This window comes from Arvicanthis niloticus, chromosome 6 (assembly GCF_011762505.2).
Source record: "Arvicanthis niloticus isolate mArvNil1 chromosome 6, mArvNil1.pat.X, whole genome shotgun sequence".
NCBI lineage: Eukaryota > Metazoa > Chordata > Mammalia > Rodentia > Muridae > Arvicanthis > Arvicanthis niloticus.
Genome location: NC_047663.1, coordinates 103,551,729 through 103,571,078, shown reverse-complemented (window position 1 = coordinate 103,571,078; position 19,350 = coordinate 103,551,729). Strand labels below are relative to the sequence as shown.

The 19,350-nt window shown below is 47.3% G+C and overlaps 1 protein-coding gene across 4 annotated transcripts in view; it reads left to right on the top strand.

Annotated features, from left to right (window-relative positions):
- Myh11 (myosin heavy chain 11) overlaps positions 1 to 19,350 on the top strand; it is a 96,751-nt gene that overhangs the window by 71,442 nt on the left and 5,959 nt on the right. For all 4 annotated transcript variants that reach the window (XM_034504857.2, XM_076937473.1, XM_034504859.2 and 1 more), the window contains 18 exons: positions 397 to 534; positions 1,120 to 1,243; positions 3,463 to 3,634; positions 6,566 to 6,778; positions 7,919 to 8,063; positions 9,486 to 9,692; positions 11,055 to 11,159; positions 11,247 to 11,399; positions 11,600 to 11,848; positions 13,964 to 14,176; positions 14,388 to 14,600; positions 14,833 to 14,994; positions 15,366 to 15,494; positions 15,710 to 15,798; positions 16,680 to 16,803; positions 17,511 to 17,719; positions 18,698 to 18,806; positions 18,902 to 19,074. In XM_034504857.2, coding sequence (XP_034360748.1) covers positions 397 to 534; positions 1,120 to 1,243; positions 3,463 to 3,634; positions 6,566 to 6,778; positions 7,919 to 8,063; positions 9,486 to 9,692; positions 11,055 to 11,159; positions 11,247 to 11,399; positions 11,600 to 11,848; positions 13,964 to 14,176; positions 14,388 to 14,600; positions 14,833 to 14,994; positions 15,366 to 15,494; positions 15,710 to 15,798; positions 16,680 to 16,803; positions 17,511 to 17,719; positions 18,698 to 18,806; positions 18,902 to 19,074 — 2,927 coding nt within the window. The remainder of the gene's footprint in view (positions 1 to 396; positions 535 to 1,119; positions 1,244 to 3,462; positions 3,635 to 6,565; positions 6,779 to 7,918; positions 8,064 to 9,485; positions 9,693 to 11,054; positions 11,160 to 11,246; positions 11,400 to 11,599; positions 11,849 to 13,963; positions 14,177 to 14,387; positions 14,601 to 14,832; positions 14,995 to 15,365; positions 15,495 to 15,709; positions 15,799 to 16,679; positions 16,804 to 17,510; positions 17,720 to 18,697; positions 18,807 to 18,901; positions 19,075 to 19,350) is intronic.

Here is a 19,350-nt window from a genome sequence, read left to right as displayed (position 1 = left end):
GGGCTTCCTCACATTTTGGCTATGAACTGCCCCCAGAAGGAGGAAGGAAGAAGCCATGATGCCTTTCATAGCTCAGGCCTCAGAGGTTACAATCTATTACTTCCTTCCAATTGGGTTGAAAATTCTTACCCCCCCCCACACACACACACTCAAGGGGCCTAATTCCCTGCCTCTGGAAGAAATGAGCATCAAAGAACATCTGGAGTATGGTATCCACTCCCCAGTAAGCTCAGGACACTGATGTGGATCAAAGCACAGTAGCATCCATGGGCTCCCTCCTTTCTTAAGGAGACAGCAAAGAACAGGTTGTACTCATCCCAGCCGCCATGCTGGCTAGCTTCAGTCTCCACTAGTGACTTGGTTCCAGCTGTGACCCCTGTCTATCCTCCCACAAAGGACCTAGAGGAACAACTGGAGGAGGAGGAGGCTGCCAGACAGAAACTACAGCTAGAGAAGGTCACCGCTGAGGCCAAGATCAAGAAACTGGAGGATGACATCTTGGTTATGGACGATCAGAACAATAAGCTTTCAAAAGTGAGTTAGATGTGCCAGGCTTGCCTGGGACATGGAATGCCAAGCACTAACAGTAAAAGCACCCTATGAAAATGGGGGACAAGCAGCCACTTCAGTTAGTGATCACCAGCCAGGTGTATTTCATTAGTTCAAGCTGGACATCAGCTAGGCCTTCTGTGGGCTGGGCCATTGTGGACCAAAAGACTCATGGAACAAGAAGCCAGGGCCCTGCACCGCAACTTACACTCTAGTGAGATAGAAGGAACTGTTACCATTGTAACCAGGGTCTGAAGATGTACACCCTGCTAGAAGTGGAACACTAGGGGATGAAGGAAGATCTCTAAGGAGGCTTTCTGGAGGGTGAAAGGAAACTGAGGATCAATTAGGAATAGGACACTGACCTGCTGTGCAAAGGACTTGATGCAGAGACAAGCTGTCAAGGCAGGAATGGGAACGTCCCCTAGCTGTACATGAGTATACAGGACACACTGTCATGAAGCAGGAAGTGGACAGCGTGGGTGGGAACTTCTACAATCCAGGACTCCTAGCACCTGGGGTTAAAATAAGGATTTTTCTTTACATTGTTGTTTCCCCTTTCCCCCAAAGGAAAGAAAACTACTTGAAGAGAGGGTCAGTGACTTGACAACCAACCTAGCAGAAGAGGAAGAAAAGGCTAAAAACCTCACAAAGCTGAAGAGCAAGCATGAGTCCATGATCTCAGAGCTGGAGGGTGAGTGGGGACATGAGTGGACACAGAAGCCATGTTAAGTGAAATGAGCTGGCCTCAAAAGACAAATACCACGCTTTCTCTCATATGTGGAATATAGATTTTAATATTTTGTTTTATAAATTCATATTATTTTACTTTCTATATTCTTTAAAATGCATTTATTTTTTTGAGTGTGTATGTGTGTGGTATGCGGTATGTGTGGTGCATGTGTGCATGTGTGTGTATGTGTGGTGTGTGTAAGTATGGTATGTGTGGTGTCTGTGTGATATGTGTGTGTTTGTATATATGGTATGTGTAGTGTGTGGTGTATGTGATAAGTGTATATGTATGTGTGGTATATATGTGTGTGTTGTATGTATGTATGGTATTATGTATGGTGTGTGTTTGTATGTATGGTATCTGTGGTGTATGTGGTATGTGTGATAAGTGTATATGTATGTGTGGTATATATGTGTGTGTTGTATGTATGTATGGTATTATGTATGGTGTGTGTTTGTATGTATGGTATCTGTGGTGTATGTGGTATGTGTGGTATATGTGGTGTATGTGATAAGTGTGTATGCATGTATATGTGCTTTATATATGTGTGTGTTGTATGTATGCATGTATGGTATATATTGTGTGTATGTGTGATATGTGTGTATTTGTATGTATGGTATATGTGGTATATGTAATATGTGTGTGTGTGCAGTGTGTATATGTTGTGTGTATGTATGGTATGTGTGGTGTGTGTGTATGTGTGTGCTTATATATATGATGTGTGGTGTGATATCTGTGTGTGTATGTGTAGTGTGTATTGTGTGGTGTGTGTATATGTGTGAAATATGTATGCATATATGTGTGCATGCTCATGCATGTCACAGCATGTATATGGAAGTCACAAGACAACTTTGTAGAATTGGCTCTCTCCTTCTACTCTGCAGAACCTGGGGATTGAACTTAGATTGTTAAGCTTGGATGCAAGTGCCTATACCTGCTAAGTCTTCCTGTTGGTCCTATTTTACTTTATTTTTAGAGACAGGGTCTCATGTGGCCTAGGCAGGCCTGAAACTCACTATGTAGCCAAAGCTAGCTGCGAGTTCCTGATCCTACTGCCTACACCTCCCAAATGCTGGTATAACAGGTAACACTACATAGTAATACTACTGTGCTGAGCTGATGCAGTGCTGGGAATTGGACCCAAATGCATGCAAGACAAGCACTATCAACTGAGCTCCATCCCCAATCCAGAATCTAGATTTTAAATAAGTACATATGCATAAGACATGAAAGTTGAAGGAGACATATGGAAAAGAAGGGGTGTTAAGGTAGGGCAGGTGGCTGAGCAAGAGAGGAAAGAAAAAGAACAGTACCTTTTCTCTCACATGGAATCAGATTTTAAGAAAGAAAAGCCATGAAAGCAGAAAGAGCGTCCCTCTGAATAAAGAAAGGCAACCAGAGAAGAGAGGAAGAGGGAAAGAGAAGAATTGAGGCAAATACAAGCAAAGCCCCATCATGGGTGTCTATGAAAATGTCCTCACAGAACCTCCTATTCCACATAGTGACTTTAAAAACTAATTCCTTAGAGACCGGAAAGATGGCCCAGCAGTGAAGACCACTTTCTGCTCTATCAGGAGGACCAGAGTTTGGATCCCGGCACCACACTAGGTAGTTCACAAATGCCTGTAATTCCAGCTGTGCAAGATCCAACAGCCTCTCCTGGCCTCCAAAGTCTCCCTCACACACGTGTGCTCACATATATATGCTCATACATATACCCATAAAATAAAACTTAAAAAAAAAAACAAAACAATTTATTTTATGTATATGAGTATTCTGTCCCTGTCTTCAGACACACCAGTAGAGGGCATCAGATCCCATTACAGATGGCTGTGAGTCACCATGTGGTTGCTGGGAATTGAACTCAGGACCTCTGGAAGAGCAGTCAGTGTTTTAACCACTGAGCCATCTCTCCAGCCCCAAATAAATCTTTTTAAGAAAACAAGTAAAGCAGAAAAAGTCAGGAAGGAACTGTTAGAAAGACAGATTATCCTGGGAAAGGTTCTGCCTGGGCCCCACACTGTGGGGGGGCACACTCTGGTGGCATTTCCCCAAGCCTGGCGTCCCCTCTACTGGAGAAGGTCTAGGGCTGAATGTGCAGTGCCCATAGCCCAGGGAGAAAGACACATGCCTCTTCCTGGCGGCATTCCCCGACTGAGGTAGCCCTGGCTCTGTTGCAGTGAGGCTGAAGAAAGAGGAGAAGAGCCGGCAGGAGCTGGAGAAACTCAAGAGGAAACTAGAGGGTGATGCCAGTGACTTCCATGAACAGATCGCTGACCTGCAGGCCCAGATAGCAGAGCTCAAGATGCAGCTGGCAAAGAAAGAGGAAGAGCTACAGGCGGCTCTAGCCAGGTGTGTGTGTGTGTGTACGTGCGTCTGCGTCTATGTGTGTCTGTGTGTGTCCAGAGGCCTCTGCTTTTTAAGATGACCACAGGCCCTTGGCATGGGCGTCGATAGTCAGACCTGGTTTCCTGAAAGCCTTCCCAATTATGCTCTCACCCCTAAACGTCACATTTGATTCTCTTCCTTCCAAACTCATCCTCTGTGCAGTGCCCTTACTCCAATAGGATTGCAGCATCTGGGGTACTCAGAATTTCTCATTTGAACCCCAGTTCTGAATTCCCCACCAGCCATTGAGCTCATCTCGATTGGCATCGTAAACATCACATGTCTAGGCTGGAGTGGCTTTCATCGTCCCTGTTTGTCTCTCAAATCTTTCTGTGCGTACTGGTTTCTTTTCTAGCTTCCACCCACACTTCTCCCACCCACACAGCCCAAGTCACGTGTCCCTCCTCGTCCCTCTGCTCTTCCCTTTTCCTGGCGTTCAGCTGGCCAGGAATATCACAGTTGCAAGTAACATTTGCCACTCTGTTAACTGCTCAGTTCATTGCTGGCAGCATCCTCAAGACCCCTAACCAGGTATGCTCTCTTAAGGAGGTACCTGCTCATACTGTTTTTAAGAGGCCAAACTGGGACTCGAGCTGGACTCAAACTGGGCTGTATGATTTGTCTCCTAACTCACTTTTCTAATTTGGAGTGCATGGCAGAGCTTTGATGACTAATGAAAATATGTTGCTCAGAGACACCAATCAATGGCAGAACAGTATCTGGGTTACCGGGAAAGAGGAATCTCTCTGGCAGCAACTGGGTGTAAGCACAATAACATCAGGGTGCCAACCTGTTCCTCATCCTAGGCCTTTCCGTTCATCATAGTTAAGTGGCAAAACGGAATGTGATATAATCCCAGCACTCAGGCTGAGGCTGAGGCGGGAGGATCATGGTTTTATGGACAGCCTGGGCTCCATAAACAAGATTCTGTCTTAGAATACAAAACAGATGTTAGCTCCATCATGCACCAGGACAGAGCTGTACGGCCACTGAAGTCCTGCAGCTCTGTCACTTGGCGTCACTCCTGTCCCACCTGGTCCATGATCAGCACCTCTGCTGTAACTGGGGAGCTGAGGTGTTTATGATTTTGTTGTTGTTTGAGATAATTACATCATTTTCTCCCTTCCACTGCCTCTCATACACCCCTATCATACACCTCCTTGCTTTCTTTCTAATTCTTGGTCTCTCTTTTATTGTTATTTTGTTTTGTTTTTTGAGACAGGGTTTCTCTGTGTAGCCCTGGCTGTCCTGGAACTCACTCTGTAGACCAGGCTGGCCTCGAACTCAGAAATCTGCCTGCCTCTGCCTCCCAAGTGCTGCCTCTTTTATTGTTATTACCTATATAAGTGTATCTTTGTATATGTGTGTCTTCTTAAATATGTACTATAATCTGTGATCTTCATACCACTAAGAACACATGAACAAGGGTACACCATGGACCTAGTCACTGGCTAAGCAAATGAAAGAACAGAAATGTTTAGTGTTCACAAGCATTTATCAAGGGTTGGAGTATGACTCATGGCAGAGGCCTCACCTGGCATAGAGGCACAGCACCACAAAAAAGTGTATGTGTACACACTTAGTTAAGGTTTTACATGCTGTGACCAGACACCATGACTAAGGCAAAGTCTTAAAAAGGACAACACTTAATTGAGGCTGGCTTAATCATCAAGGCAGGAACATGGCAGTGTCCAGGAAGCCATGGTGCAGGAGGAGCTGAAAACTCTACATCTTCATCTGAAGGCTGCTAGTAGAATATTTACTTCCAGGTAGCTAGGATGAGGGTCTTAAAGCCCACACCCACAGTGACATGCCTACTTCAACAGGGACACACCTTCTAATAGTGCCAGTCCCTGGGCCGAGCATATACAAACCATTATACACACACACATACATACATAAGCATAGATTTTGAGGGCTTTCCTGGAATTCACTATGTAATTCAGGCTAACCTTGAACTTTCAGCCATTCTCCTGCCTCAGCCTCCCCAGTGTTGAGATGACTGACCCATTAGCACACCCAGCTCCTTTTTATCTTTGGTTTGTTTCTATTTTTTATTTTCTTGAGACAGGATTTCACTATGTATCTCCGCCTGGCCTGGAACTTGAGATCCTCCTGCCTCAGACTTCCCAGTACAAGGATCACAGATGTTTGCCCTGTTTTAGCCTTTTTATATAAAACTTGGTGCTCTCGTTCTGTGTGAATCTCCAACATCAAAAGAAACGCCTGGTTTTGGGAGATGTTGGAGGCATAAGTTCTGACCTCTTTGGTGTCAGGGATCCTACCCCTAAGCCTGAAGACTGGGGTGAGGGATGCAGGAAGATGAAGACTGAAACTCAGGACAGTACCATCTTTATAGGCATTGGGTCAAGACCTCAAAGGTTTATCTTCCTTACACATTTAAATATAGTAGAACTTACGACTTTTACAATAAGAATGAATTCTATTGGCTGGTAAACAGAACTCAGGACTAGGGTCTAGAAAAGCATCTGTGATAAGCATAAGGATTGATTCTATTGGTGGAGGGTGCAAAGTACATGGAGCCTCTTTCATAGAGATGAGTTCTTTTCACTGTAGGACCAGGGCCCGAACAGTGCTCAGGATATAGGGGATCCTAACGGAAGAGCAAAGAATCACCAGGCTGACTGACCACTTTTCAGTTTGGCATTCCAGGTGACTAGGTGTCAGTCATTTTCTTCTGTGGAAGAAAACAGGCCTGTGTAATTGACAATCCTTGTTTCTCCAATGCTTTTTTGTTTTTTTGTTTTTGTTTTTTTTTTAAAGCTGAGCCTCCTACACTTTGAGACACAAGGAGTCAGACCCAGAGTAGATTTTGGTGGCATTGGATGGCCTTGGCTGTGGGGGTCTTAATCCTGGGTGCTCCATTCTGGGCAGGCTTGATGAAGAGATCGCCCAGAAAAACAATGCCCTAAAGAAGATTCGAGAGCTGGAGGGCCATGTCTCAGACCTACAGGAGGACCTGGACTCAGAGCGGGCTGCCAGGAACAAGGCTGAGAAGCAGAAGCGAGACCTGGGGGAGGAGCTGGAGGCACTCAAGACCGAGCTGGAGGATACGCTGGACAGCACAGCTACCCAGCAGGAGCTCAGGTACTGGAAGCTGGGCCTCAGAAGCCACTGGCCTTCCTGGTTGTGTCTAGAATATGAGTCTGTTTAATTCTATCTGCAGGAGAGTAGTAGTGCAGAATTTAAGAACAACTTAAGCATGATAGAAGAACAGATGTCATAAAGGATACTTCCTCCAGTTCCATCCATAGTTAGGATTTCAAAATAACTTCTTCCTCTGTCTGTATGTGTGCATATGTATATATTTTATGTTAAATTTTAAAAATAACATTTATCAGATTGGTCTCCAGTTCAAGAGTCACTATAAGTAAACAGAAACGACAAACAACCATATCCCAAAGAATACAGTGTTTCTGGTGAACATAGGTCATTTAATAAGCATACAGATCTTTTGAGGATATCCTATGGGATATGTCTGTTAACTGTGACTCAGTACTCACCACACTTTGGGTTTTGTGCATGTACCAAAGGTTAGTCCCATATTTTTGTTCTTCTTCTACCTGGCTGGAGATAAAGAAAGACAGTGGCTAAAAGCCAGCCTCAAAGTCAGGCTGGCTTCATGTTGTAGCTCTGTCACAGAACGGTCAGGACCCCATGGGTAAGCTGTTTTCCCTTTAGCCTGAAAGTGACATCGCTGCCTCATAAAGTTGATCTGAGGATGAGATACTATGTATGGCACAGGTCCAGTTGGGCTTTGATGGCTCATGCTTGTAATCCTAGCACTCAGAAGTGGAGTCAGGAGGAATTTGAGACCAGCCTAAGCTATGTAGTGAGTGAAATCCTGTCTCCAAAATAAATAAATAAACAAACAAACAAATAAATAAACAAAATCTTAGCTCAGGCCCCAGCATATAGTAGTAAGTGATGCATAAAACCAAGTAGTGTTTATTTAAGGGACATCTGTAGACCTCAGACACGTTCTTGCTCGTATCTTGTATGTTGGTTTGCCAGCCTTGAGAAGTTCTGGGAGCATCTAACACCCTCCCCATTTCACAGCTGAGACAAAACTGCAGGGCTACAGAGGTTAGGCAGGCTGTTGTGGATCACACGGCAAGAGAGAAGGACTCCAGCTCTGGGTACCAAGAGACCCCCTGTCCCCTTGTACAGTATTATCAGGCAAACCTCTGTCTCCTGCCTGTCAACCACTCTGTTCTTTTCCCCTAGAGCCAAGAGGGAACAGGAGGTGACAGTGCTGAAGAAGGCCCTGGATGAGGAGACACGGTCCCATGAGGCCCAGGTTCAGGAGATGAGGCAGAAGCACACACAGGCAGTGGAAGACCTCACAGAGCAGCTGGAGCAGTTCAAAAGGGTGCGTGCTCAGAAGCCACGTCATGATGGCAGACTTTACCTACTCTTGTCAACAACTTTAGAATTTGAAATGCTCCAACAAACTAGAACTTTCTGTGTGTTACAAGTAAAAATTCCTACCCTAGCCTTCATGAGACGGGTCATCGTCGGAATGCAACTACACCAAGTTAATTGATAAGATGATCTTCAGACCATGCAGACAGTGTCTATTAAAAGCAGGCAAATCATGTTCAGCGTGAGTCCCGTGGTTCCATTCTCCAAGATGCTTCTTTACATATAAATACAAAGATCCTACAACTCAAAAAGTTGTGAGGCCCATGATTCTCAGATTCAGAGAAATTGTGTAGTTGAGATATGTTGTGTGTGTCTATGTGGAGGGTGATCAGGAAGCAGATGGTTTGCCTGGGCTCCAGGAGCCGCATGGCTTTCACATCTTCTGTCTTCTTCACTAGCTCAAGTCCATCTCCTTTTCCTGTTTCTATCCAAGCACTCTATTTCCTTAGGTGACTCCTTAGTACAGGAGCTGGTTAGGTAAAATAACTTGATCATAGAAATAGCAGAGCAAATTAGACAATGAATGTGAAAGATAAGAGGAAGTGATGGTAACCAGACCAAAGGGAGTGGGGCTGTGGCGCAAACAGCAGCCACCACCTAGATCTGGCTGCCTTCTGCCTTGGGGGAAGGTAAAACTCCTGTCTCCAGGTCTTTAGCTTGTTCTTTGAAAGTCAGAATTATTAAAAATATGTACAATTATTGACATATGTGAACAAACAACACACACACACACAGAGACTTTTCTTATTCTTAGACAGAGTCTCATTCTATGGCCTAGATCATCTTGGAACTCATGGTAATCCTTCTGCTTCAGCTGGAATGCTGGGATTACAGACATAAACCACCACGGCCTGCCTCCCTTTTTTCTCTTTCCCTTTCTCTCTCTCTCTCTCTCTCTCTCTCTCTCTCTCTCTCTCTCTCTCTTTCTCCCTTTCTTCCCTCCTGTCTCTTCTGTAAACATGATTTCTAGATAACTCAAGACTCACATCCAGACTACTGAGTGCTGGGATTAGAGGTGTATGCCACCACACCTGGCTAAATTCATCAACTTTAAGTGTACCTTTCCATGCATTTTGACAAATATGGCCATCTGAGCAGAGTGCCACAGTCACAGTCACAAGATAGAACATGAAGTTGTTTTTAAAAGATCTGGGAATTCAGATTTTTCCTGGGAAATGTCCTAAAATTTGGTAACCTATAGAGAACAGGCCTCAGGGACATGGGTATGTTTTGATTCGATTCCTTTAGTTAGGAAACTAGAATTTCAAGAGTCCTGCAGAAGTTCTCTACACCCTCCTCCCTTCCCTCGGGCTGCAGTGGGGTAGGGAGAGGAGGAGACAAGCCCACCTCCCTCTGCTTCCCTTGACAGGCCAAGGCAAACCTGGACAAGAGCAAGCAGACACTGGAGAAGGAAAATGCGGATCTGGCTGGGGAGCTGCGTGTCCTGGGCCAGGCGAAGCAGGAGGTAGAACACAAGAAGAAGAAGCTGGAGGTGCAGCTGCAGGAGCTGCAGTCCAAGTTCAGTGATGGGGAGCGTGCCCGGACTGAGCTCACTGACAAGGTCCACAAGCTACAGGTGAGGGCAAGCAGCATGACCAGGCTGCTGCTCACTGCAACAGACCTCTGCTCAGCCTCCCGAAAGCTGGCTTCCTAAGATGCATCCTTGTATGCCCCTGTACAAACTCCTCTTGTCAAAACCTCATACATACACTTAATGAACATGTATTGAGTACCTACTGCATACCAGACACTGTGCTTAATCCTTAGACAAAAGAGCAAGAAAGATTACAGATTATCTCTGTCCCATCTGAACTTCAGCCTGGTGGGGTGGGAGAGTCACGAACACAGAGGGAAGATCTGGAAGGAGACACACATAATACTATGAGGGCAAATATAGGGGCAGCCTAGAGTGCAGGGGTGGAGTGGGGTCAGGAAAGGCTACCCTTGGGAGGTCTAACAACTCGGATGCATATGTGTGCAGAAGGTATAGTATATGCAAAGGCCTGTGGTAAATGAAAAGTCGAAGTTGTGAAGGGCCTACAGTGCTGACAAGTTGGGAGAAGAAATGGTATAGAGACCAGGATCAGAGAGGGAAGCTGTGGCTAGACTGCAGAGGGCCTGATGCCCTAATTAGGAGTATGTTGGTATTCACCCCCAAGTAACAGAGGCAACTGAAGCTGGTGAATGGTAAGGGTCTGGTTATCTTGGGTTTTAGCTTCAAAGACACATTTGGCCTGAGTTCCCATTCCCAAAGAATGGTCCCAAGTTTGATGAATATTTCCTGTGCTCAGAGCTAGAGTGAGAGAAACACCACAGTTGTCATTCCCTGCTGTTGAGAACGGAGTTTTGCTACTCTGATATGCAGTGACACTTTAAGGCCTCATTATAAATGAGATTATTAAGATGAGGGCTGCAGCTGTACATCCTAGACACACCTGGGCAGAGCCACCAGGGCTAGTGTAGGATGCAGAGATGCAGGAAGGGGCTCTGCTCTGTGCCTTTAGCTTCCACCTCTTTGGAGATGGCCATGGAAGTCACGAAAAGGCAGTGAGCAGGAGTAGGAGCAGGACCTGCCTACGGTCATGAACCATCCTGTTTCTTCTCCAGTGGTAAGGAGTGACTTTCAGTATTGGAACTCTCAGGTCTGCAGCTCGTCTCTGCTAACCTTGGTAGGGATTTGGGATCCAGTAAGGTGGATCCTAACTGCACCCAGTCAATACAGTGGAAGGTTCTAGAACAGAGTGTAGGGCCAGCATTGTAGCTGATGGGTTCCAGAAGGGCCCACAGTTGCCCCTTGCTTCCTGTGTATTTTCTGTCACTGGACACCACAGATCCTATTCCACAAAAGTGTGTGATGTATTCTGAGTAAAAAGGGCTCCTTTTGCTGATCTGTGATATGAGTTTCATCTCACTGGTCTCTCACTCTCCCCACCCCCAGAATGAAGTGGAGAGTGTTACAGGCATGCTCAATGAGGCAGAGGGCAAGGCCATCAAACTAGCCAAGGACGTGGCTTCCCTTGGATCCCAGCTTCAAGACACCCAAGTGAGTATCATACTGTATTATCTGGGAGACCAGGGGTGCCTCCGTCCTTGGGAGCATCCCTGGGACCATGTGTGCTGTCTCTTGTAGGAGCTGCTTCAAGAAGAAACCCGACAGAAGCTCAATGTGTCCACTAAGCTGCGTCAGCTGGAAGATGAGAGGAACAGCCTGCAGGACCAGCTGGATGAAGAGATGGAGGCTAAGCAAAACCTGGAACGCCATGTCTCTACCCTGAACATTCAGGTGTGGACAGCATGCTGAGACCCACAGTGGGTCCTCTCCTCACCTCCAGGGTCCACTGTGATTCCTCTCTTCTCTGGGGTCCCCATGGGTCTCCTCTGGGCTTGTGTGGTTCGTTTGTTCAGTAACTCCCTCTGCTGTTGTATGTCCTCAGTAAGGAAGAAAAGCGTTCACTTCTCAGCTTCCCACTCTTGCCATTCCAGCTCTCAGACTCTAAGAAGAAGCTGCAGGACTTTGCAAGCACCATCGAGGTTATGGAAGAGGGGAAGAAGAGGTTGCAGAAAGAGATGGAGGGCCTCAGCCAGCAGTATGAGGAGAAGGCCGCTGCCTATGACAAATTGGAGAAAACTAAGAACAGGCTTCAGCAGGAGCTGGATGACTTGGTCGTGGACTTGGACAACCAGCGGCAACTGGTATCCAATCTGGAAAAGAAGCAGAAGAAATTCGATCAGGTAGGGCTGAAAGCTCACTGCCCTTTACACAGGGTCAAGTCAGTTCTGGGCGGCACCAAGGAGGTGCTGGGGATCTGAGTCGCATCTGGACTTTGCTGAATGCTGTGGAAGGCTATCTTGTCTCATCTTAGGTGACCATGCCATATGAGGGCTGCTAGGTCAGGGCATGAACACAGAATGCTTGAGATTTTTCTAGGTACAAGCACTGTGAAACCTGCTGACAGACATACCCTCAGGATTGGCACAAGCTCTAGTAAAGTGAGGGTCATTTATCCCCTCCACTCATTGGATCCTGAGGAGCACTGCTGGGTGTTATAAGTAACTACGTGCATGTGTTGCAGCACATTATTTAATTTCTGCTCTTATTTATTTATTTATTCATTTTGATAAGGTCTCCTATTGACCAGGTTGGCCTTGAACTCACTGTATAGCTATAGTTGACTTTGAACTTCTGAATTTGTAATCCTCCTGCCTCCACCTTTAGAAAACTGGGATCACTGGTATCCCATTGTTGGGTTTGTGTAATACTGGAGACTAGACCCAGGGTAGGCAAACAAACACTCTCCCAACTGAGGCCTAGGAACTTCCCTCGGGATGTATCCTTGGTAATACCACTTTCCTCAGTGCAGTTGCCACCACACTCAATCATCAACACTGTGCTACATGCCTTTTGCCCTACTTCGAGGCGGGCAGTGGGATGTTACTATGTAACTCTATCTGGTTTAGAACTCATAGTGTAGGCCAGGCTGGCCTCAAACTTACAGAGATGTGCCTGCTTCCGGTTCCTGAGTGCTTAGATAAAAGGTGTATGTCACCATGCCTAGCCCTTTCCTAGTTATTTATAATAAAGATGAATCACAGTAACCCAACATATTTCATTTTTGGGTGCATTTCAAAGCAAATTAAAGGCATCTATCCCTTTACCCCTTAACATTTAACATTGCATATTAAAATGTGGTGAGATAACTTACTTGTAATGGGTCTTGCTGCCAAGAGTCATGACCTAATTCCAGCTCCTAAAACATATTTGGTGGGAATAGAGACCAGACTTCCACAATTTGTCCTCTGGCCATCATGTAGCATACACATGTACACACACACACACACACACACACACACACACACACACACACAAATAAATGTAAAAACAAAAAAAAAAAGACTTGTACTTAAAAAAAATAGTTTTGCAGCCAGGCATGGTGATGCAGGCCTGAAATTCTGAGTCTCAGGAAGATGAAGCAGGAGAATTATGAGTTTAAAGCTAGGCTGCAGAGCAAGAGTTTGTTTTGAAACACTAATATTAAGTATTATTATTTTCTGTCTTTGAGGTAAGTTTATGTAGGCTGTGCTGAACACATCTTTCAAATGTGCAGTCACACTGTTCTGACAAACGTACCTGTTGTGACCCAAATTCCTAAATACTATCTCTAATATAGATTACCCATACTTATTAAATATGATTTTATTTATACATGATAGAGGGTTATTCTAAAACTCAGTTTACAGATTGTGCTGTGAACCCAAATACTAGTGATTCAGGAGCTACGGCTCCCCCGAGCCTCACCGTGTGGAGCTTGTGCAGGACATGCCAGTTCCTCCTTTCCTCGGCAGCCATTCTGCTCTGGACTACATTTGCACCCACGCTCTCATTTTCCACTAAAGGGCCAGAAGTGATTTCCATTACCTTCCTATGATGTTCTGTGGGGTGTGGTGTCATTTATCTGCTGAATTTTGCAAGTCTGGATTTAGGTACCACAGTCTGTAACACACCGTTCTCTTCTCCATCAGATGGGAATTGTGTAAAGATGGAACAACCATCTTTGACTTTTATCCAAGTATGCCCATAACCATACACCTTTGGTATGGTGATGGGGTAACTTTGTAAGAAAGATACTTGTGGCCATCTCCCTCACCCCCAATAATTCAATGTCCTCAGTAGCAGGATGTACTATCCCAATGGGCAGTGAAGAAAGTAAAGTATCCTGACTTCCATGTGTATCTAAGTTGCTTGTACTTCCACTAGGCACATTCAGCGTGACCAGGTCTTTTACACATCTGGAGTTTTGGTGAATCTCAGGCGTGCTAAGGCTGCCTCTGAACCCTGTGTTCTTTCAGTTGTTAGCTGAGGAGAAGAATATCTCCTCCAAGTATGCGGATGAGAGAGACCGAGCTGAAGCAGAGGCCAGGGAAAAGGAAACGAAGGCTTTGTCTTTAGCCCGAGCCCTGGAGGAAGCCCTGGAAGCCAAAGAAGAGCTGGAGAGGACCAATAAGATGCTCAAAGCTGAGATGGAAGACCTGGTCAGCTCCAAGGATGATGTGGGCAAGAATGTAAGTAGTTCTGCATCTCACCAACTGGTGCCTCAGTAAGGTACATCAGTTTGGTCTGGGCATGAGAAGCCAGGAAACAGCAGCCGGGACTGAGCCATCAGGGGCCAAGTCATACCCTGGAGGCCAAGGCCACTGCTCTGGCCTCATGAGCCTCTATTCCATGAGAGTAAGGCCTCCCTTAAGCAAAGGCCCTGGTCACTCTGCCTACCAGGTGCACGAGCTAGAGAAGTCCAAGCGTGCCTTGGAGACCCAGATGGAAGAGATGAAAACCCAGTTGGAAGAGCTGGAGGATGAGCTGCAGGCCACTGAGGATGCCAAGCTGCGGCTGGAGGTCAACATGCAGGCCCTCAAGGGCCAGTTTGAACGTGATCTCCAGGCTCGGGATGAGCAGAATGAGGAGAAGAGAAGGCAGCTACAGCGGCAGGTGAGCCAGCTCCCATCTGTGACTGGGGATATCCCCATTCTCCACCCCTACTTGCTGCCAAGATTCATGATCTAAATTCAGCCCCTAAAACCTACTTGCTGGAATCAGTGGGTAACCCCAGCCCCAGCAACACATATCGGGTTATACTGAGTCTCTGGGAGCTCAGGGAGTGGCCAAGTGAGTGGGGCTCTGAGGGCCATCCTTGTAGCTTGTACCCCTCTTCCTGGCTTAGCTGCATGAGTATGAAACAGAACTGGAAGATGAACGGAAGCAGAGGGCTCTGGCGGCAGCAGCTAAGAAGAAGCTGGAAGGGGACCTGAAAGACCTGGAGCTCCAGGCGGACTCAGCCATCAAAGGGAGGGAGGAAGCCATCAAGCAGCTTCGAAAACTGCAGGTTTGTGATGCTGTGTTGAGGGAGGAGGGAATGCAGGTGGAGGAAAAGGCAGTTCCCCAAGCCAGGTGCACCAGTGTGGAGCCTTCAGGGAGCAACCTGCTTCTATCAGAGGTGTGGGTCAGTGGCTGACTCCATGCTGCGATTTAGCTACAGGTGGTTGGTTTTCTGAGTGAGGCACTGTTGCTGGGCTCTTGTTCACTCCCTTCAGTCTGCATGGAGGATTCTGCCACTGGAGACCTGGGGCCCAGCCAAGTACCAGGGATTCACCAAGATAAACTGGAAATTCCAAGGGGTTGGCATGCAGAGGTAAGTCTCTCTGTGCAGAGCCAGGTGAGTAAAGTGGTCCTTGCTTGTCCTACTGACTCATGCAGGCTCAGATGAAGGACTTCCAAAGAGAGCTGGATGATGCCCGTGCCTCCAGGGATGAGATCTTTGCCACCTCAAAAGAGAATGAGAAGAAAGCCAAGAGCCTGGAGGCAGACCTCATGCAGCTCCAGGAGGTATATAGGCTTGCCCTGCTGGCAACAGCCACTCACAGTGCTGTGGTGGGATCCTCAGGCCTAAGCACCCAGATTTCCTTCCTTCCTGTCAGCTTCTTTCTGAATGAGTGGACCTCCCTCACACAAAGAGCAAAGGGAGCCTCTCTGAGCTCAGAAGGGGAGCTGCACTTCAGCTGTGCAGAAGCAGGATAGCTAGAACCTCTCTCCTGCTTCAGGACCTGGCAGCAGCTGAGCGAGCTCGCAAGCAAGCTGACCTGGAAAAGGAGGAGCTGGCTGAGGAGCTGGCTAGCAGCTTGTCAGGAAGGTAAGGATATAGAGGAGGCAACAGGACTTGGGGTGAGAGAACCACCAGCTTGAGTGTGCCCTGGAACACCCACTTCAGTGATAGCAAACCCAATGGTCACTGAGCCCTGGCAGGACAGACCATGCTGGGAAAAGGACTGACCTCAGGGTCTTCCCATCTACTAATCTGGAAATGTGGGACTTCATTCTGAGTGAGTAGTGGCGGGGGCAAAGAAAGCTGGAGGAGATTGTTCTCACCCCATTCTGGCTTTGCTGATGCTGCTCTGTGTGAGTCCCCAGCTCAACTCTTCCTAGCAGGATGCTGTGCTATGGTTCAAATATCCAACAGATGTTTAAAGGAGAAAGCTTATTTTAGCTCATGGTTTTAGAGGATTCAGCCTAAGGTCTTTGGCTTTGCTGATCCTGGACTCAGGCTGGTACAGAGCATCATGGTGCTGGGTACACACTGAAGAGGCTGTTCACCTCAAGGTAGACAGGAAACAGTGTGAATCAAGAAGGGAGTGGAGACCCCAAGGATACAAGTCCCCTTCCCTACTGTGACCTGCTTCTTCCAACTAGCCTCCATTCACTGCTTTTCACCTTCCAGGAATTCTACCGTGGTGTTCTGAAGCCATCAAGGAATTGATCCATTTATTAAACCAGAGCCTCAGAATCTAGTCACTTACCAGAGCCCACCAGTTGATAAGCAAGCCCCTAGTACATGAGCTTGTGAGGGACATTTCCCATTCAAACCATGATACAGGTGATCTTGGGTGACTCTAGTCTCTCTTGAGCTTTTTTTCCCCAGTTAATGAGGGCCACCTGAGACACCACCTTTTCAGGGAGAGTGGCCTGAGACTGGGTAAGGCCCATGGGTCCCCAAGGTAGATTCATTCCCTCCAGGAATACACTGCAGGACGAGAAACGCCGCCTGGAGGCAAGGATCGCCCAGCTGGAGGAGGAGCTGGAGGAAGAGCAGGGCAACATGGAGGCCATGAGTGACAGAGTCCGCAAGGCCACACTGCAGGTAGGAGATACTGAGGTGAGGGTGAGGGGAAAGGGAGGGACACCTACTCAAGCCATTTAAGTTAACATAGAGGGATCAGAGTAGCCTGACCCTACCCTTTTAGCTCTGAGTAGTTGCTACAGTGAGGCAAGACCACTTGGTCATATGGTTTCCTGAAACAGGATCTAGGTGTAGCCCAGTACTGGCTAAGTAGCATGCACCACAAGCATGCTTTGTGTTAGCTCCAGGGATTGAGGAGAGAGAGACCAGAAATAAGGCCATGGGGTCCTTCTTTCTCCCTGTCCATGTGTGTCATGCCTGTATCTGCCTGAGGACTTCAGAAAACTCTAAACAGACCTGCAGGGTCTTCTGTTAGCCAGTGTTGTCTTGCTTGCTCCGTGGCTCTGGTGTTTTCCCTCACTGTTCTTTGCCCAGTCCCAAGAGTCCTTGGTGCCACTATGGAGTGGAAGTTTCCCCGAGCATCTCTGTGATGCGTGCCAGGAACCATCCTGTAACCCCTCAGGGTCTGAGCATGAGCAGAACAGAACAGGTTTCTGGCTCAGGCTAGGTGATACAGGAGGCTTCTGAGCTGAGTCTGGAGGTGGCAAAGAGTGAATAGAAAGAGAGAGGAAGCAGGTGCTCTGGCCTTAGGGAACAATGGTGGTAGACTTGTTCTGATACCTGCCCAGTTGTACGCCTTCTGCCTCATGGCCACTCCTCTTCCCCAGGCTGAGCAACTGAGTAACGAGCTAGCCACAGAGCGCAGCACAGCTCAGAAGAACGAGAGTGCACGGCAACAGCTGGAGCGCCAGAACAAGGAACTCCGAAGCAAGTTGCAGGAGGTAGAAGGAGCTATGAAAACCAAGCTCAAGTCCACCGTTGCGGCCCTGGAGGCCAAGATCGCGCAGCTGGAGGAGCAGGTTGAACAGGAGGCCAGGTATAGGGGCACCAGAGTTCCAGCCTTCTGAAGACTAGGAGGGGACACCTGGGGAATCACCCTAAGAGCCTCATGTCTAGAGTGTGATAGTGGAGTGTGTGACTGTGGCCACAGGGAAATGATATACTGAGCCTGCCTCTGACTGAGAGCAACCCCTCAAAATGTTAGTTGCTGTTAAAATGGCGATGGTCCTCCAGACATGAGCAAGCCTTCGTGGGAGCCCACCAGGCTTTTCTTTACCTCCTCCTACCACTAGGAACATGAAAATTCTGCCACCAGGCCACAGACACAAAACGACTCCACTGCTTGATCATGGATCACAGCATCTTTGCAACCTAATGTTTTAATGATTCTGTGCTACTTATATCACCTTTCCAGATGATTTACACGCTTCTGTGGTGTTTAATTTACCTGCAGATATATAGAAGGATCATTTGCATCACCTCAAAACATCAAAAATCACAGCCATAGAAGCCCACGACTCTTTGTCCTTTCTTCCCTGTCATCCCCAACTTCAACCACCCACTTTGTCACCATAGAGTGGCATATGCTGAATGTATCAGTTACTTTTCTGATTGTTGTGACAGACTACCAGACAGAAGCAACTTAAGATAGGAAGGGTTTGTTTTGGCTCAGTTTCCAGTCCTTCATGTGGGAAAGGCATAGTGGAGCAGCTCGGTTTGGGGTCAGCAGCTGCAGCTGCTGCGTCTCACATCTTGATGGATTAGGCATCAGAGAGTTTGGGAGAATCAGAGGTCAATATCACTATTAAGTCCCTCCTTCACTGGCCCATCCTGCTCGCTAGGCCACATCACAAAGGCTCTGCCAGCTTTCTTTATTCTATCTGCATCTGGCTGATTCTTGGGATGGCTCTTGATTCGGGGCTCAGGGAAGCTGGGATGCCATGTCTTGGTTAACATCCCAATTACAAGGATGCCATTTCAATCGGAAACTACCTTTCTTCCCTCCCCATGACAGAGAAAAACAGGCAGCCACCAAATCGCTGAAGCAAAAGGACAAGAAGCTAAAGGAGGTCCTGCTGCAGGTGGAGGATGAACGCAAGATGGCGGAGCAGTACAAGGAGCAGGTAGCCACCGTTGGAACCTTTTCCAGGCTGTCCTGCTCTCACCTAGTGCTTTATGACCCCTTACCTTTGCTGACACATTGTCCTGTCCTTGGCAGGCAGAGAAAGGAAACACCAAGGTCAAGCAGCTCAAGAGGCAGCTGGAAGAGGCAGAGGAAGAGTCCCAGCGTATCAATGCCAACCGCAGGAAGCTGCAGCGGGAACTAGATGAGGCCACTGAGAGCAACGAGGCCATGGGCCGTGAGGTGAATGCCCTCAAAAGCAAACTCAGGTGAGGAGCCACGGGAGCGGGAAGGGTCTCACCAGTCTAGAGTGCCTGCCCTAAACCCATGCATCAGCTCCCCTGTACCCAACAACACCTTTATCTTCCTCCCACCTTTATGATTCACTGAACATTTTTATTAGTTCAGCATTGGAGCAGGCACAGAGCTGACCAGGGCACGGCCTTTGAGAAACTCATCTCCTATCCTTTAACCCATATACCCCACTCCCTCCTGAGTGGAGGAGGTGGAGGAAGATTCCATCTCTTGAAGCCTGTCGTTCATTG